The 22,889-nt window shown below is 54.9% G+C and overlaps 5 protein-coding genes across 8 annotated transcripts in view; 1 reads left to right on the top strand and 4 right to left on the bottom strand.

Annotated features, from left to right (window-relative positions):
* The window catches only part of LOC123760252 (uncharacterized), a 33,644-nt gene extending 32,110 nt beyond the window's left edge, over nucleotides 1-1,534 (top strand). For all 4 annotated transcript variants that reach the window (XR_011230964.1, XR_011230965.1, XM_045745754.2 and 1 more), the window contains one exon: nucleotides 859-1,534. Coding sequence is in view for 2 of the 4 variants with exons in the window: in XM_045745754.2 (XP_045601710.1) it covers nucleotides 859-1,071 (213 nt within the window). In the remaining 2 variants the exon portion in view is untranslated. The remainder of the gene's footprint in view (nucleotides 1-858) is intronic.
* LOC123760251 (acylamino-acid-releasing enzyme) overlaps nucleotides 1-22,889 on the bottom strand; it is a 246,343-nt gene that overhangs the window by 6,733 nt on the left and 216,721 nt on the right. The gene's annotated exons all lie outside the window — the stretch shown is intronic.
* LOC138372713 (collagen alpha-1(XVII) chain-like) lies at nucleotides 10,004-12,185 on the bottom strand. Its single transcript, XM_069338226.1, has 4 exons — nucleotides 12,013-12,185; nucleotides 11,261-11,615; nucleotides 10,904-11,199; nucleotides 10,004-10,463 (listed from the first exon to the last, which is right to left on the bottom strand). The coding sequence occupies exons 1-4, from the start codon at nucleotides 12,183-12,185 to the stop codon at nucleotides 10,004-10,006; spliced, it is 1,284 nt and encodes a 427-aa protein (XP_069194327.1).
* On the bottom strand, nucleotides 13,827-18,923 carry LOC138372712 (pre-mRNA 3' end processing protein WDR33-like). Its single transcript, XM_069338225.1, has 6 exons — nucleotides 18,779-18,923; nucleotides 17,523-18,213; nucleotides 16,608-17,200; nucleotides 16,255-16,395; nucleotides 15,398-15,724; nucleotides 13,827-14,368 (listed from the first exon to the last, which is right to left on the bottom strand). Exons 1-6 carry the CDS (start codon nucleotides 18,921-18,923, stop codon nucleotides 13,827-13,829), a joined length of 2,439 nt encoding a protein of 812 aa, XP_069194326.1.
* On the bottom strand, nucleotides 19,010-20,847 carry LOC138372711 (basic salivary proline-rich protein 1-like). Its single transcript, XM_069338224.1, has 3 exons — nucleotides 20,767-20,847; nucleotides 20,314-20,640; nucleotides 19,010-19,459 (listed from the first exon to the last, which is right to left on the bottom strand). The coding sequence occupies exons 1-3, from the start codon at nucleotides 20,845-20,847 to the stop codon at nucleotides 19,010-19,012; spliced, it is 858 nt and encodes a 285-aa protein (XP_069194325.1).

The raw sequence follows: 22,889 nt of genomic DNA, 5'->3' as shown, positions 1-22,889 counted from the left end.
TAAAGCTACTGCAACAATTTTAAATAATAAGATACATTGGAGGGGTCTAGAATTTATGATGACTTGTCAGAACCATTATTGAACTTGGAAACACAACTTGGTAAAGCAAATAATTCCCACAACAATTGCCCAAGTCCGTGGTAGCTCAGTCGATTAAGGCAGCGTCTGGGATGCTCTCGGATGTAGGTTCGAATCCTCGTCACGGCCCTTGTGGATTTGTTCCGTGGTATTTATTTTATTGCTAGGTGAACAATTGCATCCATTTGTCATTGCTAGGAATGCTACATTTCAGAATAGGCCAAGATGTGTGTAGATACAACTTAGGTGGTAATTATCAGGCAGGTAGCAACCAGTTTAAATGTACAGTATATTGTGATGGAACCTTTATGAATTTTTTTTTTTTTATGTAGTTCCATCATTATTATGTCATTTACCATGGGGGTAGAGGCTGGAGGAAAACAAAGGATGTTCATTTATCGTAGAGATCACTCTCCTTCCCTTCTAGAGCATTACCTATTATATGTAAACATATTTTAGCCCCCATTCTGAACTGATGCAGTGCCTAATATGGAAACAAGCTTTGCTTCCCAGAGTAGTATGTTTACATAAAACATGTGACTGAGTGGTTATTAACAGTAGTATTATAGTAACAACTTGTTCAAGTCTATAGTTACATATATGGCATTGTGCAGATGTTCAAAGACAAACATTATTTAAAAAAAATGGTAAGAAACCAAAATACTTAAGATTTGCACAATCTTAAGTATTTTGGTTACCACTCATTTCTGTGTCAAGAAGAATGAGCAGCAATAATTATTCATAGAACTGAAGCTGAAACACTGTTATTCCCCCCCCCAGCTGTGTTGCCTCCCATCTGGTACTGAGCAAGAAATGTGCACCTCTCTCGCCCGCCTCGCACAGGTCCTTCCCTCTCTGCGCACTCTGGTTGTTCCTGCACTTGACAGGTTCATGCTGTATCCAACACTCTGCTACTTCCAACATTCCAATATCGAAGTCCAGCACAAGTGTGCCACTGATCAGGTTTTTTCTCACTGGGAGCCTGAGCATTGAAGTCGATCATGCAGTTTACACTTAATAAGCAACTTTGTATTTTGTTATCTTGCAGAGTTTCAATTAACTACATTATCTTTCATGAACTGAACTATTCAATTTGTCTGAAGAACCTGTGATCTATAATATGTAAGCTTGTGATCTAATTTAAGACAATGTTGACCAAGCCGCACACTAGAAAGTGAAGGGACGACAACGTTTCTGTCCATCCTGAACCATTATCACAATCGACTTGAGAATGGTCCAGGACGGACCGAAACATCGTCGTCCCTTCACTTTCTAGTGTGCGGTCTGGTCAACATATTTCAGCCACGTTATTGTGACTCCTCGTCTGCACAATTAATGTCATTAATGAAACTGTAAATAGTAGTAATTGTTACTGTTTTAATTTATACAACATTGAAAAGGGAGAATAGAGATTATACTGTATAGGTTTTATGGTTAAATATATTTTATGATAATCCATTGCCTGTTAAATTTCCACAAAAGATTGTTTTATAAGTGGGTGGATGATGCATGTAGGCGAATTAGTAGGTTACTCACAAGGGTATAAAGGTAAACCAGTAGTTAGCTATATTCCCTAATTTAGCATCCAATCTTTTATTAATTGAGGTTAAATAAAGCAAGGTATTGCAGTGTGAATGGAGGGAACATGAGTTACATGCTGTCTAATTTGCTAATTTCTGGGTAACTGGCAAAAATGAGTTTTACCACACTTTTATTATGATAGAATATGGAGTTTATTGACTTTTTTTTACTGGTGTTTGACAGAATAGTGTATGAGCTCGAATATGTGAAGTTCGCTGAACAGAATATTTTGGTTATCGGAGTCGGATAATTAAGAACATAAGAATAAAGGTAACTGCAGAAGGCCTATTGGCCCATACGAGGCAGCTCCTATCTATAACCACCCAATCCCACTCATAAACATGTCCAACCCACGCTTGAAACAATCGAGGGACCCCACCTCCACCACGTTACGCGGTAATTGGTTCCACAAATGAACAACCCTGTTACCGAACCAGTATTTACCCAAGTCTTTCATAAATCCAAACTTATCCAATTTATACCCATTGTTTCGTGTTCCGTCTTGTGTTGATACTTTTAATACCCTATTAATATCCCCTTTGTTCTGGCAAAGTTTGCCATACCCTATCCTGACAAATCTGAATAACCAGAGATAGATTACTTAAAATTTCAAGATGTACTGTATCATGCAATATGAACTACAATAATGTAAGCTGAAGTTCTGTTTTATGTTAAATGTGTTTGTTCTAATGATGTGTGGAAATTTTAATTATGTTGGTTGTAGTACAAAAAATTGCAAATATGGTTACTTTTGGACTTGTCAGTAACAATTGTGCTTATATGGCTTATCCTGTGAGGGATCGTTCGCATTGAGAATCGGTCCAGGATGGACCGAAACGTCGTCGTCCCTTCACTTTCTAGTGTGCTAGTGTGTGGTTTGGTCAACATATTTCAGCGACGATATTGTGACTCCTCTTCTGCGTACTGTAAGAGTTTGGTAAATCAGACTCCTGTAACTTGAATGAAATCACAATTTGTGAAATTATGAAATATGGCATTTTGTGACTATGTTTATTAGAATGTGGAAAATTGTATACAATATATATGAAGGGTGCAACAAAAGTATGTTTGCATTAAAAATAATAAACTATCACAGCCAAGATGAGCTAGAAGCTGGGCCTTTTGGGCTTGTGTCCTGTTCAATGTAGTGTATATTCATTTAGCATCCAGTTGTGGGGTGTACATAGACCCAGAGAGACAGTAGTCACAGACCTGTGTACATGTTCAGCTTCCTCTAAGGAAATACACTTCGATGTTAACAAAAGACCTCTGGTTGCTAATTTATGACTATTATCTACTGATTTATTTTCCCAACAGTCAAAAAATCCAACATCACTGACCAGGTGCAGTGATAAATGGAAGAAAACCGAGGATGGCGTCAAATATGGAATTCAAAGTGGAGCCGAAGAGAACTTCCCTGCAGGAAGTGTTAAGCAGGTAGGGTGCAAACCATAATATACACAATCTTTGTCCTCCTCCTAAGGCCTTGGTTCGAAGGTAGATTCCTATCCTAGCAATGGAGGGTGTCAGAACTGTAATTCATCTTGCTAGGGCTCTAGCTTAGCCTGGGAAGGCTCTCCGAGAAGTCGTATTTTAATATCAAAGAATGGTCGTCAAATTGTGTTTAAAATTGGTTAATTTAAGTGTTTTCATATCTTCATTGGCTGTGGGTATTATGGCACTTAAACACAGGGTAGCATACTAGATGACTTTACATTTTAAATAATACAAATTTTAATTAAAAATCCCTCCCCCCCCCCCTCCCTTTCTGGCCTGTTGTCGTAGTGAGGGGGCTTGGTGGGCGGCTGCCGGAGTGTGATGCTCCATGGGTCAGTCCTCTCTCCTTGTGAAGCTTTATGCTTCTGCTACTGTTTTCACCAATTTTGCCAGAAATCTTTTCCTTTTCCTTGCTTCATTCCCCCCCTCCCCTCTTCTCCTTTCTAGTTGTTATTTCCTGTCGACCTTTTGCCAGTCTTAATTATTCTTTCGGACTTCTTCTGTTTTGATGCCCGGGTATTTGGGGAGGCTTACTCTCTCACCCGTAGAACTGTGGTACCCAATGTCTCTAGCAAGGGGACGCTTTATTGTCAATCCTCCTTTCATCACTGAACCTGATCTTGCCGGACTGATGGTTCTTAAGGTGGCAATTGTGAGGTGTATACTCATGATGCACCCCTAGGGGGCCCAGGCAAGACCGGCAACATGTCTCTTGTTGGGTGTCCTATCCTCTAATTGTGGCTCCATGGTGGGTGCGGGGGCACATTTGTGAATGAAAGTATTACCTCTCGTTTTCATGTTGCTGAATACTGTTCCTCTTAAGACTTCTCAGGCTCGTGGGATGGACGACCAAGCCCCTGAGTCGGACTGTGTTGGAAGACTGGGTTCTGTAGCCCCTGCTGCATTGGGCTCAGACCTAGCTCCTCCTTTGACCCTCCTGACTACTCCCCCTGGCTCCCCTCCCTCTGTAGTTAGGTCGAGCCACACCTCCCTAGCGGTGACCACCTTGTCCCCTGGCATGGCTCAGTCTCTCATTGTCACTACTGTGCCTTTTAACCCCTCTCTCTTTTTCTCTCGGGGTTCTCAACGCTGTCCCCACTCGTACGATCCCTTTCCATACTAATACGTATCAAGCCTTGTTTGGTCCTGCTTTGTGGGCTAAATACTTTGATCTCCCTCTGGATTCTACACCTCCTGACAATTTCTCCCTCCATAAATACCTTGTTGATTCAGTGGATGCCTGTTATTTTTAACCCCACCTGTTTCAGTACACGTGTAGTTGCTGCTCCTTCACCGGATGCAGCTACTTACTTAGCCGCATTGTCCTGCATTGGGGAGACCTCTGTTCGGGTCTCCAAAAACGCTTGGTTAAGTGCCAGTGTTGGCACTGTTCTCCTCCCGCACCATGTTGCAACCGGTGTTAGGGGACCTAAAAGACTGCCATGAGGATATTAAACATATCCTCAAAGCCCAAGGCCATCCTGTCCTCCAGGTGGAGACGTTCACTCGACCCCCTCGTGGTCGTTGCCGTCAGCCCCTTCGAGTTGTGAAAATCGCCTTCGATAATAGGAACCTTCCGCCCTCTATCATTCTTGCTGGTGCCCGGTGCTCTGTTCAGGAGTACATCCCTTCTCCTAGACTTTGTAATAAGTGCTGGAAGTTCGGGCACGGTGCCCTCAAATGCTCAAGTCTTGTTTCTCTATGCCCCATGTGTAGGGACGATAGCCACTCTAAGACAAAGTGCTCATCTCCCCTGGCTCGCTGCCTCAATTACGGTGAGGCCCACCCTACCTTCTCCCACACGTGTATACACCACAAGCTTGAGGAAGCCGTCCTCAACTTGAAACACCAGGATCGTTTGACTTTTCCTGAAGCAAGACGCCAAGTCCGCCGTCTCCACCCTTTCACTGGCGTATCTTATGCTCGCGTGTTGTGTTCTACCTCTGCTCATTCTTCCCACCTTCCTCAGTCCTGCAACCGTTTCCAGGCCTTGGACCTGGACACATCCACCACCACCTCTCCTGTTCCTTTACGTTCTGTCCTGGAAGGTCTCTTTCCCAATTCTCCTTCTGGAGTTTCCCCTCCCCCCTTCCTACTCTGTCTGCCATGTCTCCTGTCTTCTTTCCCCCCCCCCCCATCCTTCTTCCCGTTCCTCCCCACAATCTCTTGGCCCTCTACGCCGCCTGTCTGTCCAAGCTGATGTCCATCATCCTCCCAGCAATCTTCATGTTGTTCACTCCCGTTCTTCTTCTCCTGCTGAGACCATTGAGTCTAGCCTGCCTGGCCTGTATGCCTGACTCCTCTCCCTCCTCCCCAGCGGGTAAGAAGGCATCGCTTTCTTCCTCGCCCCCTTCCTCTGACTCTATCACTGCGTCTCCTCCCATTTCAGTAGTTGGGGCCCCCCCTGTCCCCAGCTATGGAGGTCTCTTTCGCCTCACATTCCCTCTTGGTTGCTGCCCTTGCTGAGGTGCACTCCCCAGTTTCTGCCCCCTCTCCTCCTGCTGTCCTTGACTGCCCCTCTCAGTTGTCTCCTTCCCCTCCTGACCCTGTCCGTCAGCCTCTTGTCTGTCCTCCCGCTCCCTTCCCTCCATCCTTACTAAGTTTACCCATGCCCCCTAACTTCGATTTTGCTGATCCTGGTCTTAAGCTTATTTAATATACTGTGTTCTTCTTTACCTTTATTTCTTCAATGGAATATTCGTGGATTTTATGTCAACTTCCATGAACTCCAACTTGTGATTACACAGAAGTTGTGTAATCAGAAGTTTGTCCACTTTGTGTTTGTCTCCAGGAACCGATGCTTGGTTCTCGTCCTGGTCACTTTTGTGGTTATTCCTTTCTCCCCCCCCCCCCCAGCTCTTGCTGGGGCCCATAACTCTACTGCTCTCTTGATTCGTACTGATATTCCCTTCGTCCCCCTACTGTTTCCATTACCTATCCATTGTTCTGCTGCCCGTGATTTTGTGAATAAATGGTATACAGTCTGTTCCATTTATCTCCCCCCAAATGTCCCGCTTTCCCTTCCTAATCTTAAGGACCTCCTGGACTCCTTGCCAGAGCCGGTGCTCCTGTTGGGTGATTTCAACTGTCGACATACCCTCTGGGGTGATGTTCTGACAAACACCCGAGGCCGCCTTCTCAAACCGTTCGTCCTCTCTTCTTCCCTGTCTCTTCTGAATTCTGGTGAGCCCACCCATGTGGACTCTCAAACTCGCACCCTTTCCTGTCTTGATCTTTCTGCTCGTCGTCCCTTTACCTAGATCTCACGTGGCGGGCTCTTGATGACCTCTATAACAGTGACCATTTCCCCATCCTTGTTTCCCTTTTCTCTTTTCACCCTCCCCTCTCCTTCCCTAGGTGGCGGTTTGCCAAAGCTGACTAGAACCTTTTCACCCTTCATGCTACTCTCACTGACCTCTCCTCTCTACCTCTCCCTCCTCCTTTTTCATGACACTCTTCGACGCTGCCGTCCGCTCTATTCCTCGCTCTTCCTCTCGGGGAACGCGGAAGTGCGTTCGCTGGTGGAATGTGGACTGTGCTCGGGCTGTCCGCTGTAAGCATGCAGCCTGGAAGAGAGACCACCGTCGGCAGACGGTTGAGTCTTTTTTCTTTTGTTTCGGATGGCGAGTGTGGTGGCCCGCAGGACCATCCGTACAGCTAAACGTGCGTGTTGGATGTCTTGTGTCTCCACCATTACGTCCGAAACTCCTCTGCCGCAGATCTGGAAACTTATCCGCAAGATAGTGGGAAAGTTCATTCCTGATGTCTCGCTGGTCTTTCACCTCTGTGGTACTCTTGTGGCAGACCCGTTGCAGGTCGCGACTGAATTGGGTTCCCACTTTTCATCTATTAGCTCTTGTTCTCATCTTTCTCAATCCTTCCTTCCTTCGTAAGCCTCTTCTTGAATCTCGATCTTTAGATTTCTGTACCCAACTCAGCCTTCCCAATAACGATCCCTTCTCTCTCTTTCTGAGCTTCAGTCTGCCCTGGCCCTCTGTGGTTCTACGGCAGCGGGCTCCGATGGCATTCATTATGAGATGCTTCGCCATCTCCCTCCGTGCATGTCTCAGTATTTACCGAGTCTGTTTAATCGGGTCTGGGAGTCTTCGTCAATCCCTGAGGGCTTGCTCGATGCTGTTGTCCTCCTTGTGCGGAAACCAGGGTCTCTCGGGGTCATCCCCCAAGGACTTCCGCCCTATTGCCCTCATGAGTTGTCTGTAAGCTCTTTGAACGTATGGTTAACGTTCGTCTGATGTGGTTCTTAGAACACTATCACCACCTCTCCCCTTCTCAATTTGGTTTTCACAAGTGCCGCAGCACAATAGATGTCCTAGTGAATTTGGAGGTTTATATTCGTACTGCTTTTGCTGCGAAGACCTCCGTTGTTGCTGTCCTCTTTGACCTGGAAAAGGCTTATGACACTACCTGGCAGTATCATATTCTGTCCCAACTTCATTCTTTTGGTCTTCGTGGGAATCTCCCTCTCTTCCTCCAAGGTTTCCTCTCTCGTCATTCCTGTCCAGTGAGGCTTGGTACCACTCTCTCTCTGCCCCTTTTAGGCAATATGAGGGTGTACTCCAAGGTAGTGTTCTGAGCACTACTCTTTTTCTGGTTGCCCTCAATGGTCTTCTTTCCTCCCTTCCTTCTGGCATCTTCTCCGCTCTCTATGTCGACGATCTTACCTTTTACTGTTGAGGTGATGCTTCGCCTCTCCTTCAACTGCGGCTTCAACTTGCGATTGATGCTATGTTGTCTTGGGCCACCGAGCATGGCTTTAAGTTCTCTACATCTAAGACTTGTGCTATGATTTTTTCTCGGAAGTATGTCGTTCTTCGTCCCTCTTTGTCGTTTTATGGTCATCCCCTTGTGTACAAGGATTCCGCTCGGCTTTTGGGGTTAATCTTTGACACTCGTTTGTCTTGATCGCCCCATATCTCTTACCGCCAAGTTGAATGCTCTAAGGCCCTTGCCCTACTTAACCACTTAACTGAGCCAACCGAGTATTCTCGGTCGGCGGGAAACTGCGCCAACCGAGTATTCTCGGTCGGCGGGAAACTGCGCCAACCAAGTATTCTCGGTCGGCGGGAAACTGCGCCAACCGAGAAAACTCTTTTTGATTTTTCGGTACCAATTCTAAATGTGTACGAGGTTGGTTGTGCACGAAATGGACTCTTAGGACCTTCATTGAGAGGCAACCATCTTGGAAAAAATCACAGAATGCCTTAGGGCTGCTGGCTGGGTTAGTACTGAATGAGCAACCATGGGTGGCGCACGCACCTCTGGCTCTCAAACACCTGTCCGACACGGTGTTGGAAAGATAACGCTCTGTGGGTGAAATTCAAACCTTATTGTTTGAAGAATATAAGGGTCATAATATTGGTGAAGATAGGCGCAATAAGGACCTAACACAAAGTTCGGATGCAAGTGATACAGCACATATGAAGACGATACTGCGAGTGTATCCAGTTGTAGCTCTGAGCGTCACCCTTGCAATCCTATGCTATCTACAGTTTATTTAGATGATACATAGATGAATCGTTTTCTGCATTCAGTGATGATCCATCTGATACAAATAGCATAGATGAACAGTGTTAGCGGCTTTCATGGTGGTGTTTTCCATACACCTTTTCAAGAATACCTGAATCTATTTCTGACCGACGGACACTCTTGAGGTAAGCTAAATCTCTTCCTGTGTTGGACCATACAAAGCGATCTTTTCAAGACTACCTTATAAATTGATCTTTTCTTATAATCTTTACAATACTACCTTGAGGTCCCTGGAGGCTCCTGGAGGTCTTGGGAGGTCCCTGAAGGCCCCTGGAGGTTCCTGGAGGCCCCTGGAGATCTTTGGAGGCCCCTAGGATGTCCCTGGAGGCCATCTAGTGGCCTCTGGAGGTCCCTGCAGGCCCCTGGAGGCCACTTGAAAATCCCTGGAGGTCCCTTGAGGCCCCTGGAGGCCCCTGAAGGTCCCGGGAGGCCCCTTGAGGTCCCGGGAGGCCCCTTGAGGTCCCTGAAGGCCCCTGGAGGCCCCCTAGAGGTCCCTGGAGGGCCCTGGAGGGCCCTGGAGGGTCTTGGAGGTCTCTTGCAGCCCCCTTGAGGTCCCTGGAGGCCCCTAAATGCCTCTTGGAGGTCCCTAAAGGGCCATGATGTCCCTGAAGGCCCCTGGAGGTCTTTGGAGGCCCCTCAGATGACCCTGGAAGCCCCGTGAGGTCCCTGGAGGCCGGTGGAGGTCTCTAGAGGCCCTTGGATGTCCCCCCTAGAGGTCCCTGGAGGCCCCTAAATGTCTCCTGGAAGTCACTAAAGGCCCCTGGAGGCCCTTGGAGGCCACAAGATGTCCCTGGAGGTTTCTTGAGGCCCTTGGAGGCTCCTGGAGGTACCTGGAGGCCCTTGGGGGGGCCCATGGAGGTCCCTAGAGGCCGTTGGAGGTCCCTGGAGGCTCCTAAATGCCTGCTAGAGGTCCGTAAAGACCCCTAGAGGTCCCTGAAGGGCCCTGGAGGACTCTGGAGGCCACCTGAATGTCCCTGGAGGTCTCTGGAAGCCCCTTGACGTCCCTGAAGGCCCTTGGAGGCCCCAAAATGCCTCCTGGAGGTCTGTAAAGACCCCTGAAGGTCCCTGGAAGGCCCTGGAGGTCACCTGAATGTCCCTAGAGGCCTCTTCACGTCCCTGAAGGCCCCTGGAGGTCCCTGGAGGTCTTTGGAAGCCCCTCGAATATCCCTGGAGGCCTCCTAGAGGCCCCTTGAGGTCCCTGAAGGCCCCTAGAGGCCTCTTGAGGTCCCTGGAGGCCCCTGAAGGTTCCTGGAGGCCCTTGGACGTCCTCTAGAGGTCGCTGGAGGCCCTTGGACGTCCCCTAGAGGTCGCTGGAGGCCCTTGGACGTCCCCTAGAGGTCAATGGAGGCCCTTGGACGTCCCCTAGAGGTCGCTGGAGGCCCCTAAATGCCACTTGGAGGTCCCTAAAGGCCCCTGGACGTCCCTGGATGCCCCTGAACGCCACGTGGATGTCCCTCGAAGCTCTTAGAGGTCCCTGGAGACTCTGGAGGTAACTGGAGGTCCATGGAGGTCCTTGGAGGCCCCTAAATGCCTCCTGGAGGTCTGTAAAAACCTCTGAAGGTCCCTGGAAGGCCTGGAGGTCACCTGAATGTCCCTGGAGTGTCCCTTGACGCCCCTGGAGGTCCCTTGAGGCCCCTGGAGGTCTTTGGAGGCTCCTAAATGCCTCTTGGAGATCACTAAAGGCCCTTGGAGGTCCTTCGAGGCCCCCTAAATGCCTCTTGGAGGTCCCTAAAAATGCCTCTGGAAGCTTCTGGAGGTCTCTGGAGGCCCACGGGGGTCTTTTGAGGCCCCTAAGATGTCTCTAGAGGCCCCTGGATGTCCCTGGAGGCCTCTTGAGGTCTCTAGAGGACTAATGGTCCTTGGAGGCCCCTAAATGCTTCTAAGAGGTCCCTTAAGGCCCCTAGAGGTCCCTGGAGGCTCCTTGAGGTCCCTGGAGGCCCCTGAAGGTCCCTGGAGGCCACGTGAATGTCTCTGGAGGCCCTTTGAGGCTCCTGAAAGTCCCGTGAGGCTCCTGGACGTCCCTGGAGGCCCCTGGACGTCCCTGGAGGCCTCTGGAGGTCCCTGGACGCCCATGGCGGTCTTTGGAGGCCCCTAAGATGTTTCTAGAGGCTCCCTAGAGGCCCCTTGTGGTCCCTGGAGGCCCGTGGTCTTTGGAGGTCCCCTGGAGGCCCCTAAATGCCTCCTGGAGGTCTGTAAAGACCTTTGGAGGTCCCTGGAGGGCCTTGGAGGTCTCTGTAGGCCCCTGGAAGCCACCTGAAAATCCCTGGAGGTCCCTTGAGGCCCCTGGATGTCCCTGGAGGTCCCTTGAGGTCCCCTGCAGGTCTCTGGAGGCCTCCTAAAGGCCCCTTGAGGTCCCTGCAGGCCCCTGGAGGTCCCTTGCGGCTTCTTGAGGTCCTTGGAGGCCTTTGGAGCTCCCTGGAGGCCCTTAGAGGTCTTTGGAGGCCCATCGGATGTCCCTGGAGGCCGCTGGAGGTCCCTTGAGGCCCCTGGAGGTCCCTGAAAGCCCTTGGAGGCCACGTAAATGTCCCTGGAGGTTTCTTGAGGCTCTTGGAGGTACCTGGAGGCCCCTGGAGGTCTCTGGAAGCCTCTTGAGGTCCCTGGGGGGCCCGTGGAGGTCCCTGGAGGCCGTTGGAGGTCCCTGGAGGCTCCTAAATGCCTGCTGGAAGTCAGTAAAAAACCCTGGAGGTCCCAGAAGGGCCCTGGAGGTCTCTGGAGGCCCCTGGAGGCCACTTGAATGTCCCTGGAGGTCCCTGGAGGCTCCTGGAGGCCCTGGAGGCCCCTTGACGTCCCTGAAGGCCCCTGGAGGTCTTTGGAGGCCGCTCGGATATCCCTGGACGCCTCCTAGAGGCCCCTTGAGGTCTCTGAAGGCCCCCGGAGGCCCCTGAAGGTTCCTGGAGGCCCTTAGACGTCCCCTAGAGGTAGCTGGAGGCCTCTAAATGCCACTTGGATGTCCCTAAAGGCCCCTGGAGGTCCCTGGATGCCCCTGCAGGCCACGTGAATGTCCCTGGACGTCCCTTAAAGCTCTTGGAGGTCCCTGAAGGCTCCTGGAGGTAACTGGAGGCCCCTGGAGGGCCATTGAGAGGTCTTTGGAGGCCCCTAAGATGTCTCGAGGCCACTTAAGGTGCCTGGAGGCCCGTTGAGTCCCTCGGAGGTCCCCGGAAGGTCCCTAGAGGCCCCTAAATGCCTCTTGGAGGTGTGTAAAGACTCCTGGAGGACCCTAGAGGACCCTAAATGCCTCCTGGAGGTTTGTAAAGACCCCTGATGGTCCCTGGAAGGCTCTGGAGGTGTCTGAAGGCCCCTGGAGGTCACCTGAATGTCGCTGGAGGTCCCTTGAGGCCCCTGGAGACTCCTAGAGGTCCCTGGATACTGCTTGACGTCCCTGATGGCCCCTGGAGGTCTTTGGAGGCTCCCAAATGCCGCTTGGAGATCACTAAAGGCCCCTGGAGGTCCTTGGAGGCTCCTAAATGCCTCTTGGAGGTCATTAAAGGCACCTTGAGGTCACTGGAGGCCCCTGGAGGTCTTTGGATGCCCTTGGAGGTCTCCTAGAGGCCCCTAAATGCCTCCTGGAGGTCCCTAAAGACCCCTGGAGGTCTTTGGAGGCCCCTGGGATGTACCTGGAGGCCCCTTGAGGTCCCTGGAGGACCTCTGTAGGTCCCTAGAGGACCCCTTGAGGTCCCTAGAGGCCTCTTGAGGTCCTTGGAGGCCCCTTGAGGTCCCTGGAGGCCCCTTTAGGTCCATACAGGCCCTTGGACGTCCCCTGGAGACCCCTAAATGCCTTCTGAAGGTCCCTAGAGGGGCCCCTGGAAGTCCCTGAAGGCCAAGTTAATGTCCCTAGAAGTCCCTGAAGGTCCCTGGAGGCTTCTGGAGGTTCCTGGAGGCCCCTGAACGTCCCTGTAGAGGTCTGGATGTCCCTTGAGGCCCATGGAGGTCTTTGGAGGCCCCTAACATGTCATTTGGCCCCCTAGAGGCCCCTTGTGGACCCTGGAGGCCCATGGAGGCCCTTGGAGTTTCCCTGGAGGTGCCTGGAGGACCCGAAATGCCTTCTGGAGGTCCGTAAAGACCCCTGGAGGTCACTGGAGGCCACCTGAATGTCCCTGGAGGTCGTTTGAAGCCCCTAGAGGCTCCTGGAGGTCCTCGGAGACCCCTTGAGGTCCCTGAAGGCCTCTGGAAATCCCTAGAGGCCTTTTGAGGTCCCTGGATGCCTCTGGAGGTCACTTGTGGCCCCTTGAGGTCCCTGGAAGCCTCTATAGGTCCCTGGAGGCCCTTGGAGGCCCCCTGGAGGTCTCTAAATGCCTTATTAAGGTCCCTAAAAGCCCCTGACGTCACAAGAGGCCCCTGGAGGTCTTTGGAGGCCCTTTGGATGCCCCTGGAGGCCACCTTGAGGTACCTGGAGGCCCCCTAGAGGCCCCTTGAGGTCCCTGGAGACTGTTGAAGGTCCCTGGAGGCCCTTGGACGCCCCCTAGAGGTCCCTGGATGCCCCTAATTGCCTTCTGGAGGTCCTTAATGGCCCCTGGAGGCCCATAGAGGTCTTTGGAGGTCCCTAAGATGCTCTAGAGGCCCCTTGAGGTCCCTGGAGGCCCTTGGAGGTCCCTGGAGGCCTCTAAATGCCTCCAGGAGGTCTGTAAAAACCCCTGTAAGTCCCTGGAGGCCACCTGAATGTCTTTGGAGGTCCTTTGAGGCCCCTGGAGGTCCCTGGAGGCTCCAGGGGGGTCCCTGGAGGCCCCTTGACGTCCTTGAAGGGCCCTGGAGGTTTTTGGAGGCCTCTAGGATGTCCCTGGAGGCCCCTTGAGGTCCCTGGAGGGCTCCTGGAGGTCCTTGGAGGCCCCTTGAGGTCCCTGGAGGGCTCCTAGAGGTCCTTGGAGGCCTCTGGATGTTCTTAGAAGGGCCCCTAAATGCCCTTTGAGGTATCTTCAGGCTCTTGAACGTCCCTTGGAAGTTCCTGGATGCCCCTAAATGCCTCCTGGAGGTCCCTAAAGGCCCTTTGAGGTCCCTGGAAGCCCCTGGAGGTCCCTAGAGGCGTCTGGAGGCCACGTGAATGTCCCTGGAGGTCCCTTGATGCTCCTGGAAGCCTCTGGGAGGTTCCTGAAGGCCCACGAAGGTTTTTGGAGGCCCCTAAGATGTCTCTAGAGGCCCCTTGTGGTCCCTGGAGGCCCGTGGAGGTCCTTGGAGGCCCTTGAAGATCCTTGGAGGCCCTTGGAGGCCCTTGGAGGTCTCTGGAGGCCCCTAAATGCCTCCTGGAGGTCTGTCAAGACCCCTGGAGGTTTCTGGAGGTCCCGGGACGCCTCTTGAGGTCCCTGAAAACCCCTGGAGGTCTCTGGAGGCCCCTTGGAAGCCAATTGAATGTCCCTGGAGGTCCCTTGAGGCCCCTGGAGGTCCCTAGAAGCTCCTGGAGGTCCCGGGAGGCTCCTTGAGGTCCCTGAAGGCCTCTGTAGGTCTTTGGAGGACCCTCGAATGTCCATGGAGGGCCCCCCTAAAGGCCCCTTGAGGTCCCTGGAGGCTTCTGAAGACTCCTGGAGGTCTTTAGAGGTCACTAGGATGTCCCTGCAGGGCCCCCTAGAGGCCCCGTGATGTGTCTGGAGGCCCCTGGAGGTCCCTGAAGGCCCCTCGGATGTCCCTGGAGGCCCCTTGAGGTCCCTGGAGGACCCCTGGAGGTCCCTTGAGGTTCCTGGAGGCCCTTGGACGTCCCATGGAGGCCCCTAAGTGTCTCCTGGAGGTCCCTAGAGGCCCCCGGAAGTCTCTGGAGGTCACGTTAATGTCCCTAGAAGTCCCTGGAGGTCCCTGGAGGCCTTTGGAGGCCCCCTAACATGTCTTTATTGGCCCCTAGAGGCCCCTTGTGGTACCTGGAGGCCCGTGGAGGTCCTAGGAGGCCCTTGGAGGTCCCCTGGAGGTGCCTGGAGGTTGTCGTGATGCTGAACCCCGGTTCATTCCGAACACAGCGATTACACAACACATAACACCTTGCCTCAGCAACCGTTCCCACCACCGTGTACTCCTACACACACCAGACCCTTGAGGCGTACCACTAGGTTTGTACTGGAACACAATGAGTGAAAATATGAAAGGTATTTAAAGGCCGTCGGGTTTTGTCATTTAATTTCAAGAATAGACTCTGACAATTAATAACATATTAATATACTCTCTTAGGTAAAAACACTTCCAATACCCATAAACCACTTGACCTCCGCGGTCATCACTTGCACTCGTAACTTCCGCCTAAGTCCCTAATACGGATTGATTACTACAACGCTCCACACCCGGTTAGTCTTTCATTCAATACTCACATACTGCAGACTTAACTTGGTCACTAAGATCACATCAGGCTCTCGCATAGCTGTCTGCTACACTTCGCTGCTGCCACAGACGGAGACCCCGGAGGACTTGCCAGTTCCACTCCCACAACCAGACTGCCTCCAGTCCGCCCTGGCCTCAAACATCTCACCACGCCTTTCAAGGAAGGTATAATCCGATTAACCTTATCCCTGGAGGCCCAAGGAGGTCTTTGGAGGCCCCTCGAATGTCCCTTGAGGCCCCATAGAGGCCCCTGGAGGCCCCCTGGAGGTACCTGGAGGCCCCTTGAGGTCCCTGGAGGCCCCTGGAGGTCCATGAAGGCCTTTGAACGTCCTTTAGAGGGCACTGGAGGCCCCTAAATGCCTCCTGGAAGTCCCTAGAGGCCCTTGGAGGCCACATGAATGACCTTGCGGGTCCCTTGAGGCTGCTGGAGGTCCGTGGAGGCTCCTGGAGGTCCCTGGAGGTAACTGGAGGCCCTTGGAGGTCTCCTGGAGGCTCCTAAATGCTTCTTGGAGGTCCCTAAAGGCCCCTTGAGGTACTTGGAGGCCTCCTGAGGTCCCTAAATGCCTCCTGGAAGTCCCTAAAGGCCCCTGGAGGTATTTGGAGGCCCATGGAGGTCTTTGGAGGCCCCTAAGATGTCCCTGCAGGCCCCTTAGACGCCCCTTGAAGTCACTAGAGGCCTTTGAGGTCCCTGGAGGCTCACCTGAATGTCCCTGGAGGTCCTTTGAGGTCCCTGAAGGCCCATGGAGGTCTTTGGAGATCCCTAAGATGTTTCTAGAGTCCCCTGGACGTCCCTGAAGGTCTTTGGAAGCCCCTAGGATGTCCCTGCAAGGCCCCCTAGAGGCCCCTTGAGGCCTTTACAGGGCCCTGGAGGATCACGTTAATGTCCCTGGAGGTCCCTTGAGGCTCCTGGGGGTCCCTAGGGACTCCTGGAGGTCTCTGGAGGCCCCCTGGAGGCCCCTGAAGGCCCTCCAGAGGTCCCTGGAAGTCTTTGTAGGCCCCTCAGATGTCCCTTAGAGGCCCCCTGGAGGCCCCGAAATGCCATCTGGAGGTCCCTAAAATCCCCTGGAGGCCCTTAAATGCACTCTTAAGGTCCCTAAAAGCCCCTGGAGGTCTTTGGAGGTTCCTAGAGGCCTCTGTAGACCACATAAATGTCCCTAGAGGTCCCTTGAGGCTCCTGGAGATCACTAGAGGCCCTTGGACGTCCCTGGAGGCCCACGGAGGTCTTTGGAGGCCCTTAAGATGTCTTTAGAGGCCCCCTACAGGCCCCTTGTGGAGGTCTCTGGAGGTCTGTGGAGGTCCCTGTAGGCCCTTGAAGGTCCCCTGAAGTTTCCTGGAGGCCCCTAAATGCCTCCTGGAGGTCCCTAAAGGCCCCTGGAGGTCCCTGAAAGCCCCTGGATTTCCCTGAAGGCCACGTAAATGTCCCTAGAAGCTCCTTGAGACTTCTGGAGGTCCCTGGAAGCCTCTGGAGGTCCTTGAAGGCCCATGGAGGTCTTTGGAGGCCCCTAAGATGTCTCTAGAGGCTCCCTAAATGCCCCTAGTGGTCCCTGGAGGCCCATGGATGTCGCTGGAGGCCCTTGGAGGTTTGTTTGAGGTCCCCGGAGGCCCCTAAATGCCTTTTGGAGGTCCGTAAAGACCCCTGGAAGTCCCTAGAGGTTCTGGAGGCCCCTGAAGGCCACCTGAATGTCCCTGGAGGTCCGCTGAGGCCCCTGGATGCTCCTGGAGGTCCCTTAAGGGCCCCTGGAAGTCCCTAGGATGTCCCTGGAGGCCCCTTGAGGTCCCTGGAGGCCTCCTGAGGTCCCTGGAGGCCCCGGGAGGTCCCCTGGAGGCCCCTTGAGGTACCTGGAGGCCCCTAAATGCTTCCTGGAGGTCTGTAAAAGCCCTTGGAGGTCCCTGGAGGCCACACGTATGACCCTGCAGGTCCCTTGAGGCCCCTAGAGGTCCCTTGAGGCTCCTTGAGGTCCCAGGAGGCTCCTGAGGGGTCCTTGGAGGCCTTTGGAGGTCCCTGGAGGCCCTTAAATGCCTCCTGGAGGCTCTTGGAGGCCTTTGGACGCCCTTGTAGGTCCCTGGAGACTCCTGGTGGTCCCTGGAGGTCTTTGAAGGCCCCGTCGGATGCCCCTGGAGGCCCCCTAGAGGTCTCTGGAAGTCCCTGAACGTCCCTGGAGGCCCCTTAAGGTCCCTGGAGGTCCCTGGAGGCCCCTTGAGGTTCCTGGAAGCCCTTGGGAGCCACCTGAATGTCCCTGTAGGTCCCTAGAGGTCGCTGGAGGCCCCTGGAGGTCCTTGAAGGCCTTTGGAGGTCCCTGGAGACCCCTGGAGGTCTTTGGAGGCCCCTCGGATATCCCTGGAGGTCCCCTAGAGGCCCCTTGAGGTCGCTGGAGGCCCTTGGCGGTCCCTGGAGGCCCCTGGGGGTCCTTTGAGGCTTTTGGACGTCCCCTGGAGGCACTTATATGCCTCCTGAAGGTCCCTAAAGGCCCCTGGAGGTCCCTGAAGGACCGTGGACGTCCCCTACAGGTCCCTGGAGGCCCCTAAACGCTTTCTGGAGGTCTGTAAAAGCCCTTGAAGGTCCCTGGAGGCCACATGAATGACCCTGCAGGTCCCTTGAGGCTCCTGGAGGTCCATGGAGGCTCCTGAAGGTTCCTGGAGGCCTCTGGGGGCCCTTGGAGGCCCCTAAATGCCTCCTGAAGGTTCTTGGAGGTCCCTGGAGGCTCCAGAAGGCCTTTGGAGGTCCGTGGAGGTCCGTGGAGGCCCTTGGAGGTCTTTGGAGGCCCCCTCGGATGTCCCTGGAGGCCCCATAGAGGTCCCTGGAAGTCCCTGGAGGCCCCTTGAGGTCACTGGAGGCCCCTTGAGGCCTTTGGAGGTCCAAGGAGGTCTCTAAAGGCCCTTGGGGGCCACCTGATTGTCCCTGGAGGTCCCTTGAAGCATCTAGAGGTCTCTGGAGGTCGCTGGAAGCCCTTGGAGGTCCCTGGAGACCCCTGGATGTCTTTGGAGGCCTCTCGGATATCCCTGGAGGCCCCTTAAGGTTGCTGGAGGCTCTTGGCGGTCCCTGAAGGCCCCGAGAGGTCTCTGGAGGCCCCGAGAGGTCCCTGGAGGTCCCTAGAGGCCCCTGGAGGTTCCTGGAGGTCTTTGGAGGCCCCAAAGATGTCTCTAGAGGCCCCTTGTGGTCCCTGGAGGTCCCTTGATATCCCTGGAGGCCCTTTGAGGTCCCTGTGGCCCCTTGAGGTCCTTGGAGGCCTTTGAAGATCTTTAGAGACCCCTAAATGCCTCTTGGGAGGTCCCTAAAGGCCCCTTGAGGTCTCTAGAGGGCCTTTGGAGGCCACGTGAACTTCCCTGGAGGTCCGTTGAGGCTCCTGGAGGTCCCTGGAGGCAACTGGAGGCTCCTGGAGGTCACTGGAGGACGCTGGAGGCCACTTTGGGACCTCCTAAGATGTCTCTGTAGGGGCCCCCGTAGAGGCCCCTGGAGGTCCCTGGAGGCCCTTGAGGGCCTCTTGAATGTCCCTGGAGGTCCCTGGAAGCTATTAGAGGTACCTGGAGACCTCTCGAGGTGTTTGGAGGCCCCTCGGATGTCCCTGGAGGTCCCCTAGAGGCCCCTTGAGGTCCCTGGAGGCCCCTAAAGGTCCCTGGAGGCTCTGAAGGTCCATGGAGGGCCCTGGAGGTCTCTGGAGGCCCCTACGATGTGTCTACAGACCCCCTAAAGGCCCCTTAAGGTCCCTGGAGGCCCATTGAGGTCCCTGGAGGCCCCTGGATGCCCTTGGACATCCCTTGGAGGTTCCTGGAGGCCCCTAAATACCTCCTGGAGGTCCGTAAAAGCCCTTTGAGGTCCATGGAAGCCCCTGGAGGTCCCTAGAGGTCCCTTGAGGCAACGTAAATATCCCTGGAGGTCCCATGAGACTTCTGGATGTCCCTGGAGGCCTCTGGAGGTCTTTGGGGGCCATAAGATGTCTTTAGAGGCCCCCCTAGAGGCCCCTTGTGGAGGTCCCTGGAGGCCCTTGGAGGTCCCTCTGGAGGTCCCTTTAGGCCCTTAAATGCCTCCTGGAGGTCTTAAAGGCCCCCTGGAAGCCACCTGAATGTCCCTGGAGGTCCTTTGAGGGTCCCTGGAGGTCCTTTGAGGGCCCCTGGAGATCCTTTGAGGGCCACTGGAGGTCCTTTGAGGGCCCCTGGAGGTCCCTGGAGGCCCCTTGAGGTCCCTGGAGGCCGCTGAAGGTCTGTAGAAGCCCTTGGATGCCCCTGGAGGCCACATGAATGACCCTATGGGGGTCTTTTGAGGCTCTTGGAGGTCCCTGGAGGCCCTTGGAGGTTCCCTGGAGGCCTTTGGAGGTCCTTTAAAGCCCTTGGAGGTCCCTGGAGACTCCTGGAGGTCCCTGGAGGCCTTTGGAGGTCCTCTAAAGCCCTTGGAGGTCCCTGGAGACTCCTGGAGGTCCCTGGAGACTCCTGGAGGTCCGTGGAGGCCCCTGGAGGCCTTTGGAGGCCCCTAGAGGGGCCCCTAAATGCCTTCTGGAGATCCCTAAAGTCCCCTGGAGGTCCCTAAATGCCTTCTTGGGGTCCCTAAAGACCCCTGGAGGTCCCTGGAGGCCACCTGAAAGTCCCTGGAGGTTCTTTGAGACACCTGGAGGGTCCCTGGAGATCCCTTGAGGTCCTTGGAGGTCCCTGGAGGCCCCTTGGATGTCCCTGAAGGCCCCTTAGAGGCCCCTGAAGGTCCCTGGAGGCCCCCTGAAGGTCCCTAAGGGTCCCTACGATGTCTCTGCAGGCCCCCTAAAGGCCTCTTGAGGTCCCTGGAGGCCGCTTGAGGTCCTTTGAGGCTTCTGGAGGTCTTTGGAGGCCCCTCGGATGTCACTTCAGGCCCCTGGAGGTCTCTGGGGGCCCCTGGAGGCCCCTACGATGTCTCTGCAGGCCCTCTAAAGGCCTCTTGAGGTCCCTGGAAGCCCCTTGAGGCCCCTGGAGGTCCCTGGAGGCCCCTGAAGGGCTTTGGAGGGCCCCTAGAATGTTCCATCAGGCCCCGTAAGGTCCCAGGAGGCCCCTGGAGGTCACTGGAGGCCCATTGAGGTCCCTACAGGTCCCCGGAGGCCCTTGGGGGACACCTGAATGTCCCTGGAGGCCCCCAGGAGGTCTTTGGAGGCCACTGGAATGTCCCTTGAGGCCCCTGGAATGTCCCTTGAGGCCCCTGGAGGCCCCGTGGTGGTACCTGGAGGCCCCTTGAGGTCCCTGAAGGCCCCCTCAAGGTCCACGAAGGCCTTTGGACGTCCTTTAGAGGTCGCTGGAGGCCCCTAAATGCCTCCTGGAGGTCCCTGGGGGTCCCTGGAGGCCCCTGAAGGCCACATGAATGACCTTGCAGGTCCCTTGAGGCTCCTGGAGGTCCCTGGAGGCCCCTAAATGCCTCTTGGAGGTCCCAAAATGCCCTTGAGGTCCCTGGAGGCCTCTTGAGGTCCCTAAATGCCTCCTGGAGGTCCCTAAAGGACCCTGGAGGTCTTTGGAGGCCCCTGGATGTCTTTGGAGGCCCCTAGGATGTCCCTGCAGGCCCTCTAAAGGCCCCCTTGAAGTCACTGGAGGCCCTTGGAGGTCCCTGGAGGCCCCTGGAGATCCCTGGAAGTCCACCTGAATGTCCCTGGAGGTCCCCTGAGGCCCCTGGGGGTCCTTGGAAGCCTCTGTAGGTCCCTGAAGGCCCATGAAGGTCTTTGAAGAGCGCTAAGATGTTTCAAGAGTCCCCTGGAGGTCCCTGGAAGTCTTTGGAAGTCCCTAGGATGTCCCTGCAGGCCCCCCTAGAGGCCCCTTGAGGCCCACCTGAATGTCCCTGAAGGTCCCTTGAGGATCCTGGGGGTCCCTGGGGGCTCCTGGAGGTCCCTGGAGGCCCCTGAAGGCCATCCGGAGGTCCCTGGAGTTCTTTGTAGGCCCCTCGGATGTCCCTGGAGGCCCCCTGGAGGCCCCGAAATGCCTTCTGGAGGTCCGTAAAATCCCCTGGAGGCCCTTACATGCCCTCTGAAGGTCCCTAAAAGCCCCTGGAGGTTCCTGGAGGTTCCTAAAGGCCTCTGAAGGTCACATAAATGTCCCTAGAGGTCCCTTGAGGCTCCTGGAGATCACTAGAGGCCCCTGGACGTCCCTGGAGGCCCACGGAGGTCTTTGGAGGCCGTTAAGATGTCTTTAGAGGCTCCCCTACAGGCCCCTTGTGGAGGTCTCTGGAGGTCCGCGGAGGTCTCTGGAGGTCCGTGGAGGTCCCTGGAGGCCCCTAAATGCCTCTTGGAGGTCCCTAAATGCCTCTTGGAGGTCCCGGAATGTCTCTGGATGCCCTTTGAGGGCCCTTGGAGGCCCCTAAATGCCTCCTGGAGGTCCCTAAAGGCCCCTGGAGGTCCCTGAAAGCCCCTGGATTTCCCTGGAGGCCACGTAAATGTGCCTAGAGGTCCCTTGAGGCTTCTGGAGGTCTCTGGAAGCCTCTGCAGGTCCCTGAAGGCCCATAAAGGTCTTTGGAGGCCCCTAAGATGTCTCTAAAGGCTCCCTAAAGGCCCGTAGTGGTCCCTGGAGGCCCATGGACGTCGCTGGAGGCCCTTGGAGGTTCGCTTGAGATCCCCGGAGGCCCCTAAATGCCTCCTGAAGGTCCGTAAAGACCCCTGGAGGTTCCTAGAGGTTCTGGAGGCCCCCTGGAGGCCACCTGAATGTCCTTGGTGGACCTTTGAGGCCCCTGGATGCTCCTGGAGGCCCTTTAAGGGCCCTGGAGGCCCCCTAGGATGTCCCTGGAGGTCCCTGGAGGCCTCCTGAGGTCTCTGGAGGCCCCTAAATACCGCCTGGAGGCCCTTAAATGCCTCCTGGAGGTCCCTAAAGGCCCCTGGAGGTACCTGGAGGTTCCTGGAGATCTTTGGAGGCCCCTAGGATGTCCCTACAGGCCCCTTGAGGTTCCTGAAGGCCCTTCGAGGACCCTGGAGGCCCCTTGAGGTCCCTGGAGGCCCACCCGAATGTCCCTGGAGGAATGTCTGAGGCACCTGGGGGTCCCTGGATGTCCCTGAAGGCCCCCTGGAGGTCCTTGGAGGACCCTGGAGGTCTTTGAAGGCCCCTGAAGGTCTAGGTCTTTGGAAGCCCCTAGGATATCCCTGCAGGCCCCCTAGACGTCACTGGAGGCCCTTGGAGGTCTCTGGAGGCCCCTTGAAGTCCCTGTAGGCCCATCTGAATGTCACTGGAGGTCCGTTGAGGCCTCTGGGGGTCCCTGGATGCCTTTGGACGTCCCCTGCAGGTACCTAAATGCCTTCTGGAGGTCCCTAAAGGCCCCTGGAGGCCCCTAAATGCCTGCTGGATTTCCCTAAAGGCCCCGGGAGGTCCCTAAATGCTTTCTAGAAGTCCCTAAAGGCCCCTGGAGGTTCCTAGATGCCCTTGAACGTCACTAGGAGATCCCTGGAAGCCTCTAAATGCCTTATGGAGGTTCCTAGAGACCCCTGGAGGCCACGTGAATGTCCCTAGAGGTCCTTTGAGGCTCCTGAAGGTCCCTGAGAAGTCCTGGAGGTCTCTGGATGTCCCTGGAGGCCCCTGGACGTCCCTGAGGCCTCTGGAGGTCCCTGGAAGTCCCTAAGATGCTTTAGAGGCCCCTTGTGGTCCCTGGAGGTCCCTAAAGGCCCTTGGACGTCCCTTAGATGCCCCTGGAGGCCCATAAATGCCTTCTGGAGGTCTATAAAGGCCCCTGGATTTCCCGGGAGGCCACAAGAATGACCCTGGAGGTCCCTTGAGGCTCCTGGAGGTTCGTAAAGACTCGTGGAGGTCCCAGGAGGCCCATGGAGGTATCTAGAGGCCCCTGGAGATCTTTAGAGGCCCCTACGATGTCTCTGCAGGCCCTCCTAAAGACCCCTTGAGGCCCCTGGAGACCCCTGGAAGTCCCTGGAGACCCCTGGAGGTCCCTGGAAGTCTCTGGAGGCCCATGGACGCCA

Source organism: Procambarus clarkii, chromosome 39, assembly GCF_040958095.1.
Source record: "Procambarus clarkii isolate CNS0578487 chromosome 39, FALCON_Pclarkii_2.0, whole genome shotgun sequence".
Lineage (NCBI taxonomy): Eukaryota > Metazoa > Arthropoda > Malacostraca > Decapoda > Cambaridae > Procambarus > Procambarus clarkii.
This window is presented reverse-complemented; position numbering and strand designations above follow the sequence as displayed.